The sequence below is a fragment of the Vanellus vanellus genome (genome assembly GCF_965231255.1).
Source record: "Vanellus vanellus genome assembly, chromosome: 4".
Classification (NCBI taxonomy): Eukaryota; Metazoa; Chordata; class Aves; order Charadriiformes; family Charadriidae; genus Vanellus; species Vanellus vanellus.
In genome coordinates, this window is record NC_138909.1 from 50,231,210 (window position 1) to 50,256,370 (window position 25,161).

A 25,161-nucleotide genomic window follows, 5' to 3' on the forward strand; every position below is an offset into this window, starting at 1 on the left:
TTTCCTTTTTTTTTTTTTTTTTTTTTTTTTTTTGGTTTTACATGGCACTTAGCTTTTGCTTATTTATTTATTTATTAAAAAAAAAATAAATTCAGCTCTCACTTCGTGTCAGTATTCTACCCTGTGGATGTGTCGCACAGGCAGGAAACGAACATCAGGAAATTGCCCAAAAGGCAGAACTACAGAGTAGCTCAAAGAAAGAAGCGAACTTGAATGCCGAAGCATGATTTGGTGTTGTCCCAGCTCTTGCCCACACTGAACGCTGGCTCCAGGGCTGCAGGCAGAGAAGTGCGGGCAGGAGAAATAAGAGGCGACTCACAGAAGGATTCAGAAATTCGGATTTGTCACTGACAGCTGGCTGGCCTGCTCGCCACCATCTGAATGGCACCTCTGATTTTTCTTTGGCTCAAAGATTTAAGGTTAAGGCAAAAATAAGACACAGTGTAGAAGCTCCATCAAATCTTTGGCACAACAGCAACAACAACAACAACAAAAAATTACTGTACACATGAGCTGAGAGGGTAACATTTCCCAGTTAAGCAAAGGGAAAAGTGCTAAATAAATTGCACGTACTAAAAGGTGGCTGGCTTAACAACAATAAGAAGCATCCATGTCCTTTTTTTTTCTTTTCCTTATTTCCTTTGTGTTCCAGAGATTAAGAAAGTTCCTTGGCCAATCGTCATCTCGAAAAGGGGTTTCTGCAAAAAAGCTGCTTGCAGTCTTCATCTGGATCGTGCAACCTTTGCCAAGAACAGATGTAACTCTGGCTGGAAGCTCTTCTGAATCCTCCCTTCCTGGTTATTACTCCTGGAAAGAGAAAGATGCACCATCAGAACAGTGAACGCATGGTGTCCTGGTGGATCCTTGCATGCATGACCATTGTTGACGTGTTGGGGTGTCCTCGGGGACCGTTGACCATGGGACCCACAAAGAGTTGGGCTTGCAGAGCCACCCCTGGAGGTGCCACAACGGTGGCCAGAACCTGCATAGAGCAGAGGGACTGGCAGAGAGGGGATGAGGAAGGTTTGGGCAAGAAATGCAACCAGGTAATTAGGTGCTGGCTCCAGCTCCTGCTGCAAAAAATATTAGAAATTATGGCAAATACCTGCTTTTGCCAAGACCTGCAGCTATTTTCAGCTTCAGAAGCCAATCTCAGCATTACAGAGGGAAAGCAAAGTAGTTGGGACAAGCTGGATTTGTGCAGGATACGGGGTTTATTTCTGTATTCTAGTGATTGCATTTACTTTTCTGCGTGCATGGCTTCTCAGCCTGCAGGACTGCAACCTGTCCCTTGTGCCTGCACATCCCCCTGCGAGTCACGGCCATGGCAGATGTACTTAGGTAATATGCATCTGGCCACAGAGTATTAAGGCCAGGTCCACTGGAAAACACACGACTCCAAAGCACAGCAGCTTCAGACAGGGGAAACCTCATCTAAACCCCCTTTAGCATTAAGCCCCGCGAATATCCCACAAGCGATCCTTAGCATCGTTGAAAACAGAGTAAAATCCTCAGGGCCTGCTCTTTCATGAGATCACATCCCTGCTGTCCAAACTGCCTTCATCACATGGGCTCCTAAATCCTCCTTTAAGTAACTTAGGAATTAGAAACTTGGAAATGAGATCCCATTTACCGAGTCCAACCACCGTTTCTTGCTTTTTGCCAGTGGATTTAAGAGCCCTTCAGGGTGCAGTGCAGCCTCTGAAAGTCCTTTGGACACGGTCATCAATTCCGTGGACAGATCAGCCGTCTTTCTGACAGTCTTAAAAAGGTCAAACTCCTTAAAGCTTGGCCTGAAAAACGCTTTTTCCTCAATCCGTTTTGTTTCTGTGCTGCCTCTTCGTTTCCATTACTGGATATTGTAACATTGAGGTATGAAATATTACTAAGATTCTGATGTTTTGTTTTATTTTGTTTTGTTTTATTTTATTTTATTTTATTTTATTTTATTTTATTTTATTTTATTTTATTTTATTTTATTTCTATCATTAGGGCAGCTGCTTGTGAGATCAACCATCACAGCTGAGCACCCACGCCACACTAAGGAGCAGGGGGACCCAAAATCTACCTTGCCACCCTCTCCTGCAAAGTGCAGACCCCAGGAAGCGCAGGATTTACCCAGGACCATCATGATTTCCCTCAATAAGAGTATTTCACTGAAAGGGCCCAGATTATCCTCCATGCAAGAAATGCTGATCTCTGCTGCACCCCAGTCTCCTGGAGCTGGGGTCGGCACATCTGGATATGGTGGTGGAGGCATCTGGCCATGCAGCTCTGCTGGGGGACAGGATGGAGTCGTGGGCTGGCTGCATCCCAATGTGTCCCAACAATAACAAAGTCCCCGGATAAATGTCACTATATGGGTCCCGGCCCGCATCGGTTGTTCTCCTACGTAAGTAATAATGAACCTTTCACATCTGGCACATGCCAAATCTGAAAACAGAGCTCGTTATTGCAATTATTATCAATAAGGAGGTGTTTTTGTTGACTGTAAGACACTGCCTAGTGGTGTTCAGAGCAGAAGATTGTAGAAACTATTGCCCTTATTCAAGACCTTAATCGGGATTTGGGATTTTGAATAAATGAGGTTTAGGTGGGAAAATGACAAGCAGCCTTGTGTATCGCAAATGTTTCTGTTGGGAACTCCCTCAAATTATTTTCCAACAATAAATAATATATATTAATAACCTGTAATAGAAAAGTTGGTTGTTTAATTTATCCCACATGGAAAGAAAATGTAAAAGAAGAGAAAGGAGGGAAGCAATGACTGCTCTCATTAATATTAAAAGACAGTAGAGAGACAAATCCCCCCTGTTCCCGTCTGGAACAGCAGTCTTAGCAGGCAAAATCTTTTCCACTGCAGGAAGGAATTACCCAGCAACAGCAGCCTCATGCCCTAAACCAAAGCCACCGGAGTCACAGGGCCCCCGGTCCCCTCTCCTGTGCCTCCGGTGCTCTTTAAAGTGCTGAACAAATAGGACCTGAGACTGCAGTTAACACCTCCTGCGTTCGTTCAGAGAGACCCTACCTTTTAGTTCAGGGTGCTCAATGCTGATAAAAAGCATTGGTGCGTTTTGGGAAGCAGGATGGTTGTAGGTAGAGGAGTCTCAGCGGCAGGTCTCTGTGCTGAACTCTTTGCAATTGGGGAAGATCAGCTATTGTGGGGGCAAGAGGGAACGTGTACAAACCAGCCAAGGCCAGGTAAGGGCAATCGTGCTGTACCTTCGAGGCGAAGGAAATGAAAGGGGAGTGGTGAGATCCCTCTGCAACGTGATGGAGGAGCTCAGCAGACCTCGTCAGCACCGCTCAGTCGGTCCCCACGCACTGCCCGTCGCTGGCCGTGGGTTCTGTTTGGTGGGAACAGGCTCCTTTCTTTCCCCCTCCACCCTTTTCCACTCCAGCCAGGAGCTCTGAAGACAGATTTATTAACCAGGGTCTGCTTTAAACTAATAATATCAGAACTCCCATGGCTCTTGAATTTGACAACTGGCCCAATGACCTTGGTGAGTCTGCAGCATCCTGGAGCATTTCAATCTCTATAAATCAAAGCACTTCTGGAATTGAGTCAGCCTTTGTTCCAGGGCTTCTCCTGTCTCTTCTACTCACATTTTCCTTTTGCTGTAGTTACCTGATATCTGTGGGGAGGATCTTACCCTATTCTTGGTAATACCCTTGCTACAAAGGGAACGGAGCCTACGCTGGGACTCTGCTCCCACTGCGGAAGCAAATCCCCAGCCCCCAGCCTTTGCGTGATGCAATGCGTCTGCTCCAATGCCCCTTAAAGCAAAGGGGGTTTTGGGGTTCTGTCATGCAACAGTGGGGTCCCACGTCACATCCCTTTTGCAAGGAAAAGCCTTTGGCCCTGCTCTTTGGGGTACTGATGCTTGACCACCCCGATGAGCCAACGCGGGGTGTGCAGTGCCCTCAGGGATGCATCTAGCTGCTGCTGCCTCCCTGTCCGGCGCTGGGAGAACTTGCTCATGAACTTGTCATGAGCCCTTAGCCTCACACCCATGCCCCATTCACAATTGCTGTTTCGGGTTGCAGGGACGTATCAAACGCAAGCGATAAGCATGGGAACCTGCTACGGCGCTTACGAAGCCTCGCTACCCCCTCGGTGCCTTATTTTTAAGCGGGTCTGTTCCCGGGGTGAGTAATCCTTCAGTTCGCATGGGGCAGGGATAACTCAAGGCCAGGAGGATCCACGTTTCCCCCTGGGGGATGCTGCTGTCCCGCTGTCCCACAGGCAGGCGGCCGGAGAGCTTGGAGCAGGTCGCGGCTCTCCTGTGGTCCAGCTCCTCCCCGGGGCCCGCGGAGCCGGCGGCCGTGGGGAAGCAGACTGGCTGGCTGCCCGCTCTCGCCTGCAAGTCCTAGCAGGGAAATGAAGCTATTTTTAAAGAGGAACCTCTGCTAAGTCAAACTGCAGGGAAGGGGAGGTCGAACCTCATTATCAGGCTCCCCTCCCCACACAGGACGGGAAGCGGCGAGGAAGAAATGCCACACAGATCATCAAGTTTTTTACTGTGTTGGCTCCAAACGTGTTATAATAATCAATATCAGATGATCAATAACAGCAAGCCCCGGCAGCCGGGATCATCCGCGCAAACCAGGGGGTGGGAGCTGTGGCTTTATCTTGGGGCTCTGTCTAAATAAATCACGAGTCATGATACAGTGTTATAGAAAAAATATGCTCCAAGCGAATAGCTTCAGTGCCATACAAATCAAGCCTGCCACTACCATTTCTCTTTTATAATATAAAACCTTAACTTATTTACTCCTGCAGTAAATACGCCCACAGAATGCCCTCCTTTGAATTTTTCAATAGGACTAAGTGTTACCTACAGCAGGAGCTCTGCTTTTAGCAAAGTAGCAATGAGGCGGCATCAAGGCATGGCAGAACACCACAATAACTATTTTATATAATGCAATAATTACATACATAATGTGAGCCATTTTAGTGCAGCAGACTGCAACAAATAGAGTGGCTTTTCATTCTATATATGCTTCTATATCATTTAATTATTGGGGAATATATATAGAGAGAGACAGCGCACATTTTTAATTTTTAATTCCTTGCGTCTGTGCGCATCCACACACACAGGCACAAAAACAAGAAACTAAATTCCAGCCGAAAACTTTTATTGAGCTCCAACTGCTCGCCTGTTATTCATAACCCAGTTTCCTCTCTCACAAAGAGACCTTTCGCATGGTTTGGGGTTGGGTTGTTTTTTTTTTTTTTTAAAATGTGTGAGTGTGTGTTTTTTTTTTTTTTCCTTCTGCCTTGCTAACAGCTGCTCGCAGTGTTGTATCCTGAGTGATGATGAGGTTCTGAAAGTGTTTTTTTGGAACAGATGGCCAGGAGAGAGCCGGGGAATGTGCCAGCAGCGAGCTGGGGAATGCGCCAAGTCCTGCAGTGACTGAGTACTCCGGGTTCCAGCTCGCGTGCCTTTCCCCTGCCCTCTGCCCCAAGTGGCGCCAGCAGGACTTCCCAGCTCGCGCTCCGAACATCTGGAGTCTGCGACTGCCAGAAGAGCCCGGGACGGGGGGAGGATGAAGCAAAAAAAAAAAAAAAAAAAAAAAAAAAAAAATCCCTCACCCATCCTTCCCCGCTCCGGCTTAGCTCCCATGGCCGCGGCGATGTTGCTGCCTAGCACGAGGGCTAATCAAAAGCGCAGAGGGGAGGGGAAGGAAAAGAAAACGACCCTTGCGATAGGAGTTTGGGGTTTGTTTTTTTGGTTTTTTTTTAGCGTTCAGGGTTTTCTGTTCAGTGCTGGGTGTGCTGTATAGGGTATTTGCTAGGGGTCGGATGCTGCTCTGTGTAGACTGAAGGGCTGTGGTTGTGCTGCCTGGTGGGGAGGTAGGGTCTGCCCCGCAGCCCTGGGGGGTGGATCCTGTGGGACTGGGGGATGTGGGGTCTGCGGTGCACAGCTCTGCACCCACAGCAACACCAGTCTGCAGGGTCAACACCCAGCCATGCGCCCTAAATCACCTAACCCTACCCTGAGCCATAACACCGCCTTTCTGCAGGGCACCAGAATTTGGCCCTGAGGGGGAAAAGGATTTAAAAAGAGACTGTGCAAACAGTAGGCTGGACCCAAAACTCTACAAAATCTGTGAGAGGCTTTCAGACAACCTCTGGCCACTGGGGATCATGTCCTGTGTAGAAACAGTATACACCAGGTTTGAGGAAACTCGGACTCCCCTTTCTGATCCACCTCCTTTTGCTGCCGCGTCCTCAGCGCTGCCAGAGGATGCTCTTGGCTGGAACCAAAGGCAGATCCCCTCCCGTTTCCCAGCACATCAGTGTGGCCCCAGCAGGACTCGGGGCTCTGCTGAGGCTGTCGCAGCCCAAATCTCTGACATGGTGCAACTCTTGCGTGCACGGTGAAGGGCAAGGCTTAGTCCAGATCACTTGTATAACCAAGCAAAAGGCAGCTTTAAAAAATGAAGACAGTCATCAGAATTCACCACCCCCTCATGCAGCTCTTTTTTTTTAAAGGTAAAGGCATTTGAAGCCTTTCAATCACCCCCTTCGCCGCTTATAAATGAGATCTCCCGTCACCAAACACCCTCCGTCAAATCTCAATTGCAACAACTAAAATCACTGTATAACTGTAGTTAGGACTGGAAAGGGGATTTTTTTTCCGTAGTCAAGTTTGAAAGGCTAAAGCCAACTTTTCTAATTAACAAAATGGAGTGGAAAGGGGGGGAAAAAACACCCATTAAATTTTCTATTGCAACAGCAAAGTCTGAACAACCTAACATTAAGGGTAGCAGATAAATCGCTCTCATAAACAAAGCAAAAGGCGACGCTCAATCCAGCACACGCAACATCTGGAGCCCCTGACTGCCAAAACAAACTCCAACCAGCTACTTTTTTGTGTGAAAAGCTCACAGTGCCATAGCACATTGCAATCGGAGAGCTGAGAGAGCAAGCGATAGAGACAGAGACACAATAAAATGGAGATGACAGGAGATAAGGGTGCTGTGGACTCAACAGTACAGCTCGAGGAGTGGAGGTCTGCATTCGGGCTTGCTGTGATTTTTATTTTTTTTTAAGAGAGAATAAAAAAGAAAATCTAAAAACAACAACAACAAAAATATAACAACCATCCCAAAGTCGATAATTCAGAGGAACTGCTCAGCTAGCAGTGGTTTTGGAGACCTGATTAAAAACACACACAGCTTAGAAAAACGTGCCTATTTCAAAATTAATGAGGGCGCGGTGATTTTGGGCCAAGCCATTGTATCCTCATCCAGCCGCCCGTGTGAGACCCCCCAGGAGAGACATCCCGTCACACCACCTGACATCCAGAGCTCGGATCTTCCCTGCACAGCCATCCTGGACCTATAATTTCCCTCTGATGGCATTTCCCTCCCTCATGCTCACCATGACATTGATTTGCTTGGCTCAAGGGGAAAGGGAGATACCAAGATGTGTCCTCACAACCCAGGCTTTGCATCCCCATTCCTATCTACTGAGAATTACTGGTCTTACTTAGTGGTACCTACTGGTTTTGGCTTCATAAGCAGGAATGCGCTCTTGCCGGTGCCTGAGCAGATATTGCTGAAGATATTATGATAACTATTAGCCAGGGGAATCCACAGGCTCTTAGGTTGCCCTAAACTTGGACTTTCCCAAATAGCAGAAACGCATTTGCAAGCCACTTTCCAGAAAGAAAAGCAAGGCAGAGCAGGGACCAAGACCCTGCCTCAGGTACAAAGCCCAGCCTTCTTTTTGGAGAAGGTCTTTGGAGAAAGGTTAGGGTGGGTGTCCTTCATGAATGTGGAGAAAAGGCAGATTTTCTCCTGGTGACGCTGTTTCTGCAAATCAGCGGTGGCCTGTTGGGAGGCGGGATGTGCCGATGCCCCGTGAGAGTTTCATTGTTCACGCGCTCTCGATGGGCTCGGGGCTTTTCTCCACGTGTCCGCTCCGGAGCGAACTTCAGAGAACAAATGCCATAAATGGAAGGCTTTTAATTCTTTATTTTTTTAAATTAAGGATGGGCCAAGCCCTAACCCTCAGATGTGAACACCCTGGGATTTGGAATCATTTGAAATGTGGCTCTGCCTTTTCTGTCTTTAAGCTCACATTGGTTTACATAAGCCAAGACAATGGGTCTCAGTCCATCGGGCACCCAAAGCCTGAACACCAGCCCAGAAATCTGCTGAAGGCCCAGGAAGGATGCTTGTCTTCTTCTCCCCCATCTTGACTTGGGGAGGGGACCCGAGACCCAAGTCTCACCTCGCCCTAGGGTTGGTGGCATCACATCAGTGTCCCTGGCACAGCACCGCCTGTGGCACTATGGACCCCACAATGAACACCCAATTTCGGGCCGTGCCCAGGAGCTCCCCCCACACCTCCCAGTTTCAGCTGGTGCTGTTGGCCGTGGGTGAGCACTGCCGCATCTCTGCTTGGCACTGCTGCTCCAGGGGCATAAATATGGCCCGTGACAGCAAGAGGAAGCGACAGGGAGTGTGCTATTGTGTTTATTTATAAACTGAGTTTCTGCAGGATGATTTGTTGGGCTAAAGAGGAGGAAAACTGAGGAAACCTGCCCGAATCGGAGGCAGATCTTAACGACACTGGGGAAGGAGCCTGCTCCCTGGCTTAGCTGCCCATTCATCCATTAAAATCCCACTGATTTATTATCCCGCCTGACAAGCAAGCCCAGAAAGCAGGGGGAAGTTCAATCCAAGTTTACAAAACTCTTTTTGTCATAAAAGCCCGAACAAAGACATCAATCACTCCTTTAATTCACCCACGTCACTCTCTGAGAGGAAAACTGGCAGAACGCTCCGCTTCCTCCTCCCGCCGCTTGACGATGATTTCACCTAATTGGTTCAGTGTTAAGTAACCTAAAGGAATGCAAGGCGTAATTAGATTTAACGTTGTTTCCTCAAGATACCCACATGTCCTTCAGGTCATACATCTTACTAATGTGTTTATACATACAACGTCTCCATTAGCTACTTTTTTTTTGTTGTCGGGTGATTTTTCTCGGAGATAAGTGTTAGCTTAAACAAAACAGAAAACACAGGCGGGCGACTGTGTTTTATGGGCTCCAAAAGGCGACTCGAGGTTGGTTTGGTTTAACAAATAACAGCCCCAAGATGACTCTAATAGGATCATGCTTGTGTTAAAACACACGATGGGCGACTAACGAGAGGAAGAGCCTGGGCGCGGAGGACGGGGAGGAGAGAAAAGCTTTTGATTAGAGAGGAATGCGGTTATTACAAGATCAGAGGGATGGAGGAGAAAAAGCAAGAGAGAAAGGCAAGGGATAAAAAAACAGGAAAATTTCAAGGGGTTGAGAAAGGAAGGAAACCGCTTTGGATTTTTTTCTTCATTTTTTTTTTTTCCCCTTACCCCCCCCCCCCCTCCCCTTTTGTAACTTTTACTGTTATTTGGGGGGCGAGGGGGGGAGGCTGTAACATACCTTCCTTTTTTTAGATCTTCCTTCTGCTTGTAAGGTCCTAGTGCACTGCTCCACGCATTCAGAGAAGCTCATGTTACTGTGGTCAGCGCTGTAATCCAGGTCTGCTAGTCTGGCCAGGGAAAGGATATAGTTACAGGCTATTCTCAAGATGGCCAGTTTGGACAACTTTTGACCATAAGAATAGCAGGGAACCTAGAAAGGGTAACAGGGAAAAAAAAAATTAATTAAAAAGTAGGCCAGATAAACAAAATATCTTGCTTGAAGCATGACAAAACAACTGCAGGTTATTTTCTTAGCAGTTTTTAACGTAAATAGGAAGTCTAAGCGATAAAAGGCCATATGGTCCCAACAGGTTTTTAAGAAGAACTCCCCCGCTGATCTCCATGGGGATGAAAGCCGCACGAAGCCTCTTGATTTCAGCGGGGCAGTTCAGCTTAAAATGCGATGGCAGGATACGGCCTGGGACGTCTGCCTGCCATTCCCTTCGCTTCTCGAGGCCCTGTTTTTCTCAGAAACCTGCAACCCTCATGCCACCCAGTTACTCGTCTTGAGTAACTTACTCCCTGCAAGTAGCTCCAATGCCATCTCAGTTCTTGCAGAAAAAGGCAATAAGGGGAGTAACAGCCAATATATCACAACCTGGTGTATTTGCGCTCAAACAACACCGATCATGACTTCCAGCCTGTGTAAAAACACGGTGCTGTTGTAGGAGCAGGACCCAGAGACCGTAATTCCTACCTACTGAAACACCCCGTCACGGTACCTCACCTCTCAGAAGAGACCAAACCAGGGCCTGGTTCAGGGCCCTGGCCGTATCTTATGCAATTTATTTCTTTACCCTTGAAGATTTCTAGTGTAATGGGAAACATTCAAATAATTCAACCTAAACAGCATGTGTCTAAATAACTGAAGAGTATACGTTTCCTGCTGCAGAAGGTTTGATGGCTTTCCGATTGCGATCCAGCGCAACACTACATACATGCTCAATTTTAGGCACACGACTTCAACACGTCCAGCTGAGAGATCGGTCTTCGTCTGAGTTCCGTAAGCTTGGGGCCCTGTTTGCTAGTTTGCAAAATTGCTAGAGGTCATTCAGCCATTAACGCACAAGAGTCTATCACCTACAGGAAACTGGAAATCCATCCCAGCCAGTCAGGTTGTCTGACTGCCCATCAATCTAAGTTTTCGTACTACAACAATCACTGGAATGCCTCAATGTCCCTCTGTCATCTGCCTCCATACCAGTCTGCATCCTCCTCATCCCTCTAGGATGTCACACTCTGCTTAGGGTTGGAGACTTTTTAACGCTTCTTGCCATGCTCATGCCTCAGCTTCTCTTTTCTCCAAAGAGGCACAAAGCCAGGCTCATCCCTGGAGTAATGTCCCTGACTTTACATAAGGTAAGATGGGTTCACCCCCTCCATGAACCCCACAGCAGCCATACGCAGAAGCCAAGGGAGGAGCAGAACAGCTCAGGCATACATAGGGTTTCCCCAAGTATTCTGCCAGGCTCCAACTGATGTGAACTCCATGAACATAGCTAGATGTACCTTCCCTGTATTTAGCAACCCATGATAGATTTTTTGTCCATGAATTTGGTCTAATAAGCTGAACCCCTGTCGAATTTTAGCACCCACAACATCCTATTGCAAAGTTTTCTCCTCAGTCTATCTAACACTGCCCTCCTTTTACCTGTTTCAAACTTGGCTCCTACTGTCTTCACTTGATGTCCCCCAGTCTGTACTAGAAGAGAAGGCACCAGATTTTTATTCACCTCCACTGCGACAAGTTTTTAGTCCTCCATCATCTCCTCAGCCTCTTTTCCAGAAGCAAAAACCTCCTTAGCAGACAGTTGTGTGGAAGCCATCCCATACCTTTGATGACCCTTGCTGCTCTTCCCTGAACTTTTCCTAGTCCTTTTGGAGCGGAGAGCATCAGAACAACACACAGTTTTCATGTTGTTGGTGCTCTGTGTATTTATTTAACAGACACTTATGTTCTCTGTTTTCTTTAATATTCCTTTTCTTGTAACTCCTGATTTGATTTGTGACCACTACCAGGCACTGACCTGAGATTGCCACTGAATCATCTACAGAAACCCTGAGGTCTCTCTTCCCTGTGATAATGGTCAGCTCAGGCTCTATCAATTTATATGGGGAATCCGGTAGGGTTTTTCCCATATGCATCACTTCACTTTATCTATGTTGTAGCTATTTCATCTGCCATATTATTACCTAGTCACTCAGAGTCATAAGGTCCCTCTGTAATTCTTCTTATCTTTACTACCTTTAGCAAACAGCAGTACCTTTTTGCTTGAGTATTGCCAGCAAACTTCCTATCGCACTGCTCACCCACCTTTCCAAGTCATTTATAAACACGCTCAGCAGCACAGCTCACACAGTCACAGTTTCAGCTGGTGGGACCTTTGAGGTCTCCAACCCAACTCCCCGGTCGAAGTAGAGCCAATGTCAGAGTCAGACCCTGGTTTGTCCACTCATAACATCCCTCCCCGCAGCAACCGGTCCTTTTTCCCTACCCACTCTACCCTGCCTGTCCACTGATCGCTAATCCACACTCCCGTTCAAGCTGCTCGGTTTCTTCAAACTCTCCCAGGAAGGAGCTCTGCCATAATACTTACAGAAATCCAGACCAACTACAATCGGTTGGATCACCCTTATCCACGAGCACGTGGATTTTAATGCTGTTAACCCTTGTATGATGCAGCTGAGGTGCCCAGTAGTATCCAACCTCTCCAGGTGCAAGACAACAAGCTTCAAAGGGCCTTTTTCTATACACACCATCTGCTACTGATACCCCTGAGGAGGCAGGGAATCTTATTTATCCTTTGGGAATACCCACTGCCACCGCCACGTTGACCGCCCGCGGCAGTTGTACAGAGCAGAAACTTCTCTGCTGGTAACAGAAACCCAAAAGGGACAGAGCCACTTCCAGGCCCATCCTGCTGGAAACAGCACTAGGTGTCACATGGGATGTGAGATACACTCTGTAAGGCCCTCCTTGCAAAGCTGGCAGCCAAGGAAAAGCCAAGGCCAAGTGTTGTCCCCATCGCTCTAGAGTAAATCAGAGGGGTAGCTGGAAACGGCTGGAGTCTGGTGGCACAAAGGGCCTCTTCTTACCCTACAAAATCCCTCTCCAAATCCTCGCCTGCAGTTCTTTGCCAGCATTATGCCCCACCGGCAGTGCTTGCCCTCAGACCCTAATACCTGGTCCCCAGATGCAATAAGCTGAGAGTTATTTTGAAAGCAAGAGCTTTGGGCAGCAGAAAAACCCAAGACTCTTTTGATGCCGATGTAACAAGAACAGCGGAGATCCCAGATCAAACGGCAGTGCAAAAGACCAAAGCAAGATGGAAACTAAAATGGAAGGATTCAGTGAAATGTGGGAATAATTTCAGAATTAGAGCAAGAAGGAAGTTAAATCGAGTGGAAGGAAAATAGACCACGAAATCCTTGAGGCTGATGCACAGACGCTGTCCAGTTACAACACAAGAAGGCGGGCTAATGTCTTTTTTCCTCATCTGTTTTGCTCTTTCTTTTGTGTTTTGTTTTTATTTAAAAAAAAAGAAAAAAAAAAGAAGAAGAAACAAAATAAAACCCAAACTGTTTTGTAGGACGTTTGCTACAAATTCCAAGAAAGATCTCAGTACCAACACAGTTGACAAAACCCTCGACTGGGATTACACAACACTTTTCCCACACGCTGCAGCAAAGTCCAAACTGGAGTTGCCCCATACGCACAGGGGAAGAGGTTCACCTTGAGCAGCTCAGATACCACCGTGATGGGTGCAGGGCCCCGACATTAGGAGATAAGAGTTTTTGCCATGGTAACAGTGTTAGAGTAACTGTTTTGTAGGAACCCTCCCTGTCTTGGCTCAGCTCCTGCCATTTTAATGTTTCCTTTTGAATTAAACATGGGAAACTGAGAGAGGAATGAGCCGCTTTTAGTTCAGATCCAGATCCAAAGCTTCCCCAAGCAGGGGCAGGGGGGCAGGGAAGAAAGTGAACTTTGGTTTTATCCCTTCTTTAACATAAAGCCAGCAGGGAAGAGGGCACAGATTTGCACAAGCTGGAGTGAAGGGTGTTGATAACACACCTGGATGTCAAGATCTTCAAAATCCAACCCCAAACAGAGCGAGCGTCTTAGAAATGGGAAAAATGCCTGATGGCAGTGTGGCCATGCAGGTGTCGCCCTTCCAGCTCCCATGGGGTCTGCGCCACACAGATTTTTGGCAGGAGGTAATGCGAGCAGACATCCATCACGCTCCTGGTGAGCACCAAGCCCTTTCCTTCTGCCACCTGCTTGCTCATTACGCCTGAGCCGAACAGACATCAGCACTTTGGTGGGAAAGCTGTGAAGACGGGAGCTGAGCAGGTCTGTTCAGAGCCAGGGGGAACCAGGGGAGAGCTCAAGTTCCCATGCAGTTAATGAAAATATTTCCCTTATCTGACCCCACTGATTTCTGCCGAGCGGCAGCGCAGCTCACCATCTTGCCTGCAATATTTGCAATGATTAAAAGGAATTAGGAAGGAACTGCAACTGAAATTTCACACCGATCCAAAGGAATGCAGCTGTCTGCTAGAAAGGAAAGGATACTGGCACCATCCTCAGCTTCTGGAGATCAGCACAGCAGTGGGCCGGGACCAGTAGGAACCAGAGCTTCAGCCAGAGAATGTTTGTTGGTTGTGTTTGCAAAGGGCTCTGCAGAGTCTCATGGGTCTTATCAGTGATCCCCAGGCTGGCAGCAGCTGTAGCAACGCAAGAGGAACGCTCTTGAGACATATTCCTGTGCAGAAGAGCCCTTCTTTGGCAGGATGATAGGACGGGATATGACCTAACGGGTCTTTTCCATCCTTGACGTCTGCAATTCAGAGGCAGCGCCCTTGGAAGACCAAAGATGCTCCCTTTGAAGTCCGTGGGAAGTCTGCTGCACACTTGACCAGAGCAGTGCTCGGCCCGCAGCCAGACCTCTTGAGGAACGCAGAGCTCCACTGCAGCTCCCCAGAGGGTTGCTGTCATCCACCAAAGACACGGTCTTGGAGTTGATTCTCACCCAGGGCAGAGGAGAGGAGACTGTGGGATGAGGTTGGGGAACAACTAGAGAAAAAGATGAGTGAGAGGGTACAATAACCACCCCTGTCATATGAGGCTGTAGGGTACGTTCACCATGATGGGTCTGAGGGGAACAACCAGGAGCATCCCATGGACTTCAGAAGCGTTAAGCCAGTTCACACCATTGAGCTTCTGGACTGGTAGCTCTGTCCTTTATCAATAAGATACAATTTCTAGAAACACCCTCTGGACCTGTACAGATAATGTCTGTAAAGCCAAATCCACTCTGCTTTTATGCTGCACGAATGCACTGGAAGAAAGAAAAGCGTCGGGTGCTGTGGGTCTAGACCTCTCTGTTACCATGTTAGAAATGGGACTTAACAGCACAGACTTGCACAGATCCCCTCCACATGAAGGTCCCTCAGGGCAGAATTGGGCCCCATGGGTACAGCAGGGAAGACAGGTTGGCTCCAAGGCAGAGAGACATCCATGTTCATGATGCAGCATAAGCTAAGCCCTCCTGACAGCTAGCTCCTCCACAACATGCCATAATAAGCTGCTGAATTTACCTGTCTGCTAATTCATCTGGTTTATTTTTATGCTGGGAGTTAAAACACATCAGGCCCCCCCCCCTCGGGAGAGCATTTGGCTGCCTCTTCCCTGCATCCGAACACACAGCGCAACTGCACTGTCTCATTGTTTGTGCTGCGCCTCCTGCCAAAAATATTTCCAGAAGGTTCATACAAATGTCCAGTGCTTAGTAGTTCTGGCTTTTGCACATTCCTCCTTCCACCCTGGGGTGAGTCAGACATTTTTCGGGGTTAAGGTACCATGGGGGAAAGGCAGCAGGTTGGGGCAGAAGGACTCCTGGTGTTTCTTGGTTGTCGGTCCTAAGCACAGGGGAAACCTCTCTCACAATCCCAAAGTACCTCCAGGGTCACTGTCTGCAGAGCTACTGGGAGGAGGAGGAGAGTTGTGGATGCCCCATCACTGGAAGTGTTTAAAGTCTGGTTGGATGGGGCTTTGAAGCAACCTGATCTAGTGAAAGATGTCCCTGCCCATACTAGGGGGGCGGACTAGACGACCTGTACCTTAAAGGTTCCTTCCAACCCAAACCATTCTGTGATTTTATAAGAAACAGCCTTAACAAGCTGAAAGCCTTGTACAGAAGATCATTGGCTGTTTTCAAGATGTGTTACGTTGTGGAGCATGTTTGGGAAGGATTTGGAAGCAGTCTTTTTCTGTTCACCCAGTTCCAGGGGGGAGGTGAACACGTATAGGTCCTTCTACTTCTCCGGGGACTCACTGGTTGATTGGTTAGTTGGTGTGTTCAGATTCACCAGCAAGGGACTTGGCTCCCCTACCTTGCTCTTGAGAGCTACATGCCCTGAGTCCTCCTAACATCCCAGGTGGGACGATGGTGATTTATACAGCTGTATGATGGAAAAGCCTGCAAGCATTGCTGGGATGTCTTTTCACAGTCCTGCCAGACCCCTTCAGTGCAGTTGGTTATCATTGGGTGGATCTGGCGATTGCACTAACAGCACCATTGAAGTAGACAACTTCTACGGAGTGCCTGAACTTAGGACTCAGGAGAACCATGGTGTGTGGTTCAGAGCCACCAAGCAACTTGCAGCTACCAGAGAGGCAGCTTTGCTGCCCGCAAAACTACTCCCACACACAGCAGCAGAGCCCAATGCATGGCCCTGGTCCCCAAATAGCCCTCCTCCTGCCCATGGCACAGCAGCAGCCTGCTTCCAGCAATGGCTCCTCCATGCCACTGGGGCTCACTACTCTGAACTGGACTTTTGGGGCAGCACAGCATGGGTTTGAACCCAGTAAGGCCAGATACTACTTTGTGGATAAATGTCACGGTTCTCAGGGGAGTGCTTTTGGAGAAGGGACACATAGAATAGCTTGGGTTGGAAGGGACCTTTAAAGTTCATCTAGTCCAAACCCCCTGCAATGGGCAGGGTCATCTTCAACTACATCAGGTTGCTCAGAGACCCGTCCAGCCTGACCTTGAATGTTTCCAGGGATGGGGCATTTACCACCTCTCTGGGCAACCTGCTCCAGTGTTTCACTACCCTCATTGTAAAAAATTTCTTCCTTATATCTAGCCTAAATCTACTCTCTTTTAGTTTAAAACCATAACCCCTTGTTGTATTGCAACAAGTCCTACTAAAAAGTTTGTCCCTATCTTTCTTATATGCCCCCTTTAAGTATTGACAGCCCACAGTAAGGTGTCCCCAGAGCCTTTTCTTCTCCAGACTGAACAACCCTAACTCTCTCAACCTTTCCTCGTAGGAGAGGTGTTCCATCCCCCTGACCATTTTTGTGGACCTCCTCTGGACCTGCTCCAACAGGTCCGCGTCTTTCCTGCGCTGAAGGCTCCAGAGCTGGACACAGTACTCCAGGTGGGGTCTCACCAGAGTGGAGCACAGGGACAGAATCACCTCCCTTGACCATCTGTGGGTGTCACAGTGTCAGATATTCTGCAGAGCTCTATTCCGGCCAGCGATGGGCAGCTATTTCATACCCTGGGTATATGGTAATATATGAAGTATGGCTATTTCATACCAGCCTGCAGCGGAACGGGTAGCCCCGTGCTAGCAAAGCAATCACAGCAGCTTGAAAGAAAGCCTCATCCCTGCCTCGCCACAGGCAGCGAAGCATCCAGCCAGGGACCAAACCTAGCTTGAAAATGCCAACAAGAACAAAAGCAGCATCGCTCAGGCGGGAGCACTAGTCCAGACCGAGGCGCCTTCGCCTCTCGGGTGGGTCCACGCTGTCAAATAACCCAGCTCCCAGTTGCCTCCCAGCTCCTGGCTCCCCCATCGCTCACATTGCAGAAACATGAGTTCACTCCTTGGAGCGAATGTATTGGCTTCCTCCAAACAAAACCTAGGTGTGGTGCTGGGTGAGTTCACCCCAGGGATCTCTTCCAAACGGCAGTCTGGTTAACGCTACCCCAGGCCTGGCTCCGCTCCGTTTCGGACAGTCCTTCACTATCCCTGAAAGTTTTGCACCCTCAAAGCCTCCTGCATATCCTCAGGGCCATGCAACACAAACTCTCAGTTTCATGCATGAAAAATATCACATTGCCGGGCTGCAGTAAAGTTCTTACCTTAGTGCATGCTCTATGAACCACCTCCCAAAATAATAACTACACAGAGGACAACTAAGGTATCACAGGAGAAATCCCAGGACCATTTGGCACAGAAAATCTCCTCTAGAAGGGGCTACCCTCAAGGACTATAATGGGGAAACACTTTTTTGGGGTGACATTTTAGTATCAGTCATCTTCATCTATGAGGTCCAATTGGTCCTATTCACCTGGGGAATAGAAGAACAAGCTCCACCAAAGCTAATGGCATGACACCAGGCCCAGCTTGGTCTTGGTGATTCTTTAGTCACCAGCCACTGCTGGATACTACGGGGTTTTCCACTCCTTTGCTATCACTGCGTAGACCCAGGAGCTGCCCTGAGACCATGGCCAGCTGCAAGGAGCTCAACCCTCCTGCTGCACACTCATCCCTGCTTGGCATAGGGGACAGTGCAAACTGGGACTGGGGTGGGACATATCACTTTGTGAATGCAGACGGCACGGACCGAAGGAGATGCAGGCTGGGAACAAAGAGCCTGGGGAGCTCTGCTGCAAGGTACCATAAAGTGTCCCACCTCCCCACCATGGGGACTGCAGCCCAGAGAGGAATTTGAGAGCGGATTAAGGAACGGAGCGGAGGCTGGATTCAAAGCCCAACAGTGAAAAGCAGACTCCTTCCTCCAATTTCAGTGGGAGCCGTAGGAAAACACAGAGGTTAACTTGGGGTGGCTACAGCAGGCAAAGCAAATACCTCCCGACAGGAGGGGGATTTGTAGCAGAGGATAAAATCAGTTATACAGCAGCCAAGGGAGCAAACAAACCCTGTTCTTGGTGACACACTGTCATTGTTTTCAGGATTTTTGTCCTTTTGTCTGGTTTCTCCCTTATTTTCTCTCCCCTTGCATTGCTTCAGGCCAGTATTTTGTCATCTTCTTTAGCTGTTAAACCACAGTGCCGCCCCGCTCTGCCCCAACCGGGCTCTAAATAACCGTAAGCATCACTCCAGACTGGCTGAAACCACCGAGACACTCCGGTTAATGCTGTGCTGTTCAATGACAACGTGCAGTGATAGCACCATACATTGTGAGCAACATGTGGAGGATGGTCCGGCTCTTCTGAAGCCCAGCAGCATCTCTCCAGCTGCCACCATGGAGCAGGGCCAAACCTTCCTGCCCAGCTGTCACCCCCAGGGAGCTCAACGGGCGGTTTGTCTTCAGGAGCCGGGTTTTAAGGCATCCTGGGGTTTCCTGCTGGTGGCATCATGGGGGGATGAATCACTGGGAATAGGGCTGTGAGATGTCAGCAGGTGATGGAGGAAAGCTCTCAGCCTCCCCACCACACAGTAAGGACACGCCAGCGACACTGGTCGCATATGGTGTCCCACCTACAGGGGTGACAAACCACAGCTGCCTTTGGGATGACACACAAAGAGGGCGAGCACGTAATGATGCGTCCCCAGAACAGTCTCAGCCTCCAGCAGCCTGTGGCTAAGGCGCTGCTCAAGCCACAGGTCCTGCCTGCATTTAGTGCCTGGCTTGTCCCTTCAAACCCCTGCAGACAGCTTGCCCCCATGCCACCCTACGGCAACGTAACCTCCTCCCGTGGCCTCGAGGCTGCCACTCCTGACGTCCCACCACACTCCCGACGGGAGCAAGCGGGGTCTTTTCTGCACTGATTTAACAAGGAGCCACAGCAGCCATGTGCCTGCTGGCAGGAAAAAAGTGAAAGGATGCTAGCGGGGGGAAAAAAACCTCCACTCCAGCAGCTAAAAAGCCCTATAAAACCCTAAAATATCTCCAAAACCCACATGAGTGTGGAGAGCAAGGCTGTCAGCTGCTAAGGCAGAGAGCGCCCTGGTAATGCAGTGGTGAAAAGATTTAGAAAAACGCCAATATACTTCAAGGGAAAATAAATGTCTGTGGACACAATTGCTCCCGGCGCAGACTCTAGCTCGCTGTGGCTCGATGCGTTGCTTTCTTGGAGGAGCTGGACAGCAGTGCTCCAGAGAGAAACCAGATGTGCAAGCTTAGGCAGGCTCCAGATCAGGAAGGCTGCTGTGGTTGTCTCTGTCCATCGAAGGAGAGTTTGCTGCCACCTTAGGGTCTGTCAGCACAGCTGAGAAGCTCAATTGCAACTCCTGCAACTGCAATGTACTGGTGAGAGTTGGTTTGCTTGGGTGCCCGCTGCAGCCTAATGGTGGAGAGGACCATCTCCTCCTGGCCAAGGCCTCCAGGAGCAAATCTGGTGGCTAAGTCCATGCCATGATACACGTTAAGATGGTTCTGTTTCACACTTGGGATGTGCTGCAGTAAGATACTCTTGCTGCCAAAAAGAATTTGCAGACAAAAAAAGGAGCCAGTGTTGCTGGCAACCGTGGCCTGGCCTGGATAGCAGTTGCTCTGAAGATGTGCAGTGGTGTTGTCACATCTTGTCTTCTCCAAACGGCCACACAGCTTCATGAACTGGAACATCTACCAGCACAAGGGCACTTCAGATGGAGGAGGCGATGACCTCAGGTTCTTGCAAACTCAGTGCTGTGTCTCTGTCTGCATCAGAGATCTTTGGGTTCGTTGACCACCCACAACAGCAGGGAGAGAGACAGAAAAAGGATGGGGAGAGAGAGAAAAAGGATGGAAGTGACAATTCGTCATGTCACTTACGCAGGGTCCTGGAGCAGCTGGGACAGTGCAAGAACCCACTGACCAGTGCCTGCCAGGGCATCCGAGGGCAGAAGACCAGTGTTCCAGGTAGGAGCTGCCCAGCCATGGGGACAGGAGCAGCACCCAGGAGGGACACCCAGAAAGGCAGTAGCAGAAGGACATCAAAGTATAGCAGAAGTATCTCCTCCATCTCAAAGTGTTTTAGAGCAGGTGAGTGTTTTCCACAGAGAACTACACTGTTAACCTCAGGCGTCCACTGCCAGTGAAAGGATGACTTAGAGAAATGATGCTTGGGGGACTGAGCGGGGGAAATCGCTTCCAGACTGAATAGCTGAAGATCACAAATGCAAAGACTAGGGAGAAGGAGCTGTATCTCAGCTGAGGTATCTCCTCTACTGAGGAGTACCTCAGTCCCACTTCGGTGTTATGGCCCTATGGTGAAGGCAGCAGCTCTATACAGAGAGAGGAAGAGAGTCCTCGTTCCTGGTGGCCATGACACCAAGGGGCGAGCACAATGGCAATGACACATCTCTCCCAACAGCAGGCAGCTTCCCAGAGCCGGCAGCTGTTCATCTACCTCCCACCTCTGAGGGCGCCCGGCCTCAGAGGCAAGCTGGGGACAGCTAAGTGCTCAGGGACACGGCTGGATTAGTCTCTCCTTATGTGAAATGACTCTGGTCGGTTCTTCCTCCACTGAGAACTGGGGAAAACAACCAAAACCCACCCCTTCCTGCCATCTGGAGAGCTAGCTGACACAAGCCGAAACATGTGTGCCATATGTACACAGCTGCAGAGCACAGGGATGCCGCTGTCAGCCCATCTGCCCGGCACGCTGCATGCCAGTCGCTCGCCTTTGGGTGGGCTGCCGAGATGGGGATGGTGTCCTGCAGAGATGCACGGCTTCCCCTTCCTCCTCACCACGTGTGGATGGGATCCCGACAGCATGGCTGTGGTGGGCCTGATCCCGCAAGCGTTGGAGTTTTATCTCACTCGTGCCAGTGAGGATGGGTATCTCCAGCCCTGTGCATCCAAACAAGGTGGGGAAGAGGACACCACCTGCATGGGTGCTGGGAACCAGTGGCTAAGCGAGGCTCCTGCTTCCAGGGGCGCCCCATCCAGCACCCGACCCCTTCCCAAAGCAGCACAGGGCAAGGGCCAGCTGCGTGCAAGCGTGGCACTCTCCCGCGCTCCTCGCCCACCTGTCTGCGGAGAGGTATCGGTTTCAGTGCCTCAGGAACAGCCTCCCAGCTGCTTAAGAGCCTGATAGGTGATGACAAGGAGGGGACGGAGGACTAACCGAGGAACAAGAAGTAAACCGAGGTCTGCGGCTGCCAGCGCGCAAGGATTGCCTCCTGCACGGGGCTGAAGGCCCTTTGTACGCTCAGGGATGTGAAAGGACGGCGCTCACCCGAGGCAGGAGAAAGCGTCCCTGCTGGGTTTACCTCTGCAAACGCATCTCTCTGTACTCCCGCTTCCCAGCCCCGCTGCCCAAGACGTCACGGAAAGCAACGTCCTCTCTTCTGATCCAAACTGCTCCTCAAAAACCTCTCCGCCGGCACCGGTGTGAATGATTTGAGTGACAAGCCAGCGCCGCGCGTATGTGCAATGAAGCTGACTGTCACCTGATGTCACGTACGGCATCAAGCACGCCGTTGGCAGCCCAACAAGAAATGAATCCAAATGTCATCCAATGATGGTCGGGACAGCCAGCCCACCCCTCAGCAAATTGCTAGGAAAACCTCACAGCAAACATTTCCCAGAGAATGATTTCTTTCTCTCTGCAGAGCGAATACAGCTCTGCCAGTATGTTTCCGTGCTGACCCTAGAGACCAGCTTTCATGGGAAGAGAGGACAACAACTTGTTCTCCGGGCTCTTTGGGCTCCTAGCTGAGTCCAGGGCTGAAATGATTTATGGAGACAGGGCCAAGGCCAGGAATCTGAGGCTTTTCAGAGTTGCCCATTTCCCAAAAGAGTGTGGCTTTAATTTGTTGCTCGCCTGACTTCTGCTTGAGGCTCAGCCTAGAACAAGATTGCCAGTGATTTGGGAAATCAGTGCTACTTCCCCTTGCGGTTTTGGTGGTGTAGATGTCTGTCCACGGAGAATTAGACTGACACTTCCAAGAGCCTTACGCAGTCGACAAACAACCGAGATATGGAAACAGCTTATAGAAACAAAATATATCAAGTCTGGAGTTTGCATCTACAAGGGGCAGCCTCTCACCACCGGAGGGACAGCATCCAGCACATACTGGATTACTGTGGTTATAACAGAAGCTGTCAGATCCCACCACCGTACGGCGATTAAAAATGCTCTAGTTTATATGCTCATCAGCAATTCTCTCCTGACAGATAGCCCCAGCCTCAGCCTGCGCTTCCTACTGAGGTCGGTGCTGGGAGTCTATTTGCAGAAGTGGATGACGGGGAAGGATTAACTCTTGGGGTGCAGCTACCCAACACACAGCGGTCATTGGGGAAGTGCCGCAGGCATCACACAGGAGATGGGAACAAGCAGAGCTCCTCTAAGCAGGGAAGAGGATTGAGCCCTAAAGTGAGCACACTGGGGGAATGGCTTGGATAACTAATGTCTGAAAGACAGTAGCCAAAAGCCTGGGTGAGTCAGCTCCCCTTGTAAGCACAGCGTGCTGCTCCCACCAGGCTGGAGGGACCATCCTGGGAGAGGCGATGCTCAGCATCTCTCATGATCAGTCATCTGCAGCTCATAGACCTCCAAGCCCTGTGCACCTCCTCCTTCCTACACACCTGGAATACTCCCATCAGCATTTACTGGAAAGGTGGGAAATCCAGGACAGCTGGGCTTGCACAGTGTGACAGCACATCTTTGTCTATCACTGAGCTGTTACAGGGTGCCTACACACAGAGAGAAGTATAGGGCTGAGTATAGGGGCCAGGGCACTGATGTAACCTTGTGGGGAAGACAGAAGAACCTCAAAGGTGTATTATGGCTTCTCTGGATCTCTCCTCACCTTCCACATGTCAGGGAGGTGACAGAGGGATTTTGTCCAAAACTTCATTTACCTTTCAGAAGCTCCACCCTGCAGTGAGAAAGTGTCTATTACCCTTCATGGACGATCGTGAGGATTTTTAAGTCCTCTCAACAAGAAAGCCCGGCACCCAACACCCTTGAAGCACACACTACAGCAAAAATCATGGGAAACTAAACAGGAGGGGACCACAACTTAACTTGCCTACTCCTGCTGGACATGGGGCACACTGAAAGTTTCCGAGGCAGCTGCGGAAGCCCCACGGGGCCCAAGGGGTCAGGCACTCTGCACGAAAGTCATCGGGAGCGTGATGCTGCCCAAATTCCCTGTGATCCCTTTGGGGCAGCCCACCCCAGCAGGAGAGCTACACGTGCTCTTGGTACAGGAGCATCACCCAGCTCGCAGCTTGGCCTCTCTCTCCCCTGCCTTTTCACTCGGGGGGAGGGGGGGGGGGGCTTTCTCAGTTTGTTTCATATTTTTCCCTCCATGCGATTTTCTCTCCGCGGGGGAAGGGGGGGGGGGAAGTCCGAAAAGTTTCTAACTGCAAGCAAATTAAAAGCCCTGATTTATTTATCTTGATTGTTAACATAGTTCTAGGGTTGGTACTTCCAGGCATTTTGAACCGACTTCCCCTTCTGTCAGGCGTCCACTCCAGGCTCCTGCCTTTAACCTCCCCTGCTCTCAGGCGTGCGGCGCGGCGGGCGCTCCCCCCATCACCCAAAGGGAGAGCAGAGGGGCTCTGCGTGTGTGTGTGTGTTAGGGGGCTGTCTGAAATTTGCAAAGCGATGCCCGGAGCCACCACCCCCTCCCCCCCCCCCCCCAAACCCCGCTCCCCGCAGCCCGCCCGCCGAGCCCCGGCTCCCCGCGGGGGGCTGGCGGCGCGGTGCGGTGCCCCGGCCGGCGGCAGGTACCTGCTTCCGCAGCGCCTCGAAGGCGGCGCTGATGGTGTGGACGCGGGTCCTCTCCCGGGCGTTGGCCAACAGCCGCCGCGTCTGCTGCAGGGCTTTGATCTCCGGCGAGACGCCGGACGCCTCGCCCGGCCGCGGGCGCGGGGAGGCGGCGGGCGGCGGCGGTGGCGGCGGCGGCGGCGGGCGGGCGGCGGGGGGCGGCGGCGGGCGGGCGGCGGGGAAGGCGCTGGCGGCGGGGCCGAGCGCGGCGCTGCGCGGTTCCCAGGCGGACGGCGGCGGAGCGGCGGCGACGGGGGGGGGCGGCGGCGGCGGGGGGTGAGCGCGGAGCCCCGTCCGCCTGCCGCTCAGCACTTTGAGCTCCACGCGGAAACTTTTGCAGCCGTGCTTGCGCCGCAGCCGCCGCAGCCCCCCGAGCTCGGCGGCGGCGCAGAGGCGCGGCCAGGGCTCGCCCTCCGCCAGCGGCGTGCTCCGCATGGCGCGGGGCGCTGCGCGGGTGCGCTCAGCACCGGCTGCTCCGCCGCTCCGCTCCCGCTGCTGCTGCCGCCGCCGCCCCGCTGCCGCCGCCGCCCATCTGCGCCCGCTCGGCCGCGGCGTGCAGCGGAGCCCCGGCGGGCCGGCTCGCCCCCTCCGTCCGTCCGTCCGTCCGTCCGTCCGTGCGTCCGTCTGTCGGCGGCTCCCCGCAGCTTGCCTCCCACCGCCGGCAGCCGGCCCGCCGCGCAGATGAGCGGCTTTAAAGAAACAGGAAGGCTGGCTTTTTTTTTTTTTTTTTCTTCCCAAAACAGCTGTGCTGCCAATCTCCTTTGTTCATCCCCCCCCACCCCCCCTTCCTTTCCCTTCCCTTCCCTCCCCTCCCCTCCCACCCCACTCCCACTTTCTTCTTTAATCTCGGTCTTCCATGCGATGGAAGAGAAATCCTGCCCCCCGGAGACTCGTCGCGACCCACCGTGTGCGCTTCCCTCCCCAGCACCCTCCCCC

The 25,161-nt window shown here is 50.8% G+C and overlaps 1 protein-coding gene across 2 annotated transcripts; it reads right to left on the reverse strand.

Moving 5' to 3' along the window:
• On the reverse strand, positions 1-24,957 carry ATOH8 (atonal bHLH transcription factor 8). Of its 2 annotated transcripts, none has more exons than XM_082482176.1 (3): positions 24,190-24,952; positions 9,441-9,632; positions 1-807 (listed from the first exon to the last, which is right to left on the reverse strand). In XM_082482176.1, the coding sequence occupies exons 1-3, from the start codon at positions 24,658-24,660 to the stop codon at positions 802-804; spliced, it is 669 nt and encodes a 222-aa protein (XP_082338302.1). In that variant the 5' UTR covers positions 24,661-24,952; the 3' UTR covers positions 1-801. The 2 variants fall into 2 exon arrangements, with proteins under 2 accessions (XP_082338302.1, XP_082338301.1); XM_082482175.1 differs by lacking the exon at positions 1-807 and adding an exon at positions 8,380-8,859 and having other exon boundaries at positions 24,190-24,957.
• Between the last annotated feature and the right edge of the window lie 204 nt (positions 24,958-25,161).

Bases quoted from the DNA above. Each gene is read 5' to 3' on its own strand.
- ATOH8 (XM_082482175.1), bottom strand. From the start codon at position 24,660: ATGCGGAGCACGCCGCTGGCGGAGGGCGAGCCCTGGCCGCGCCTCTGC. The intron at 9,633-24,189 runs GTACCTGCCGCC...TACCCTTTCTAG, and splicing joins TCGAGGCGCTGCGGAAGCAG to GTTCCCTGCTATTCTTATGG.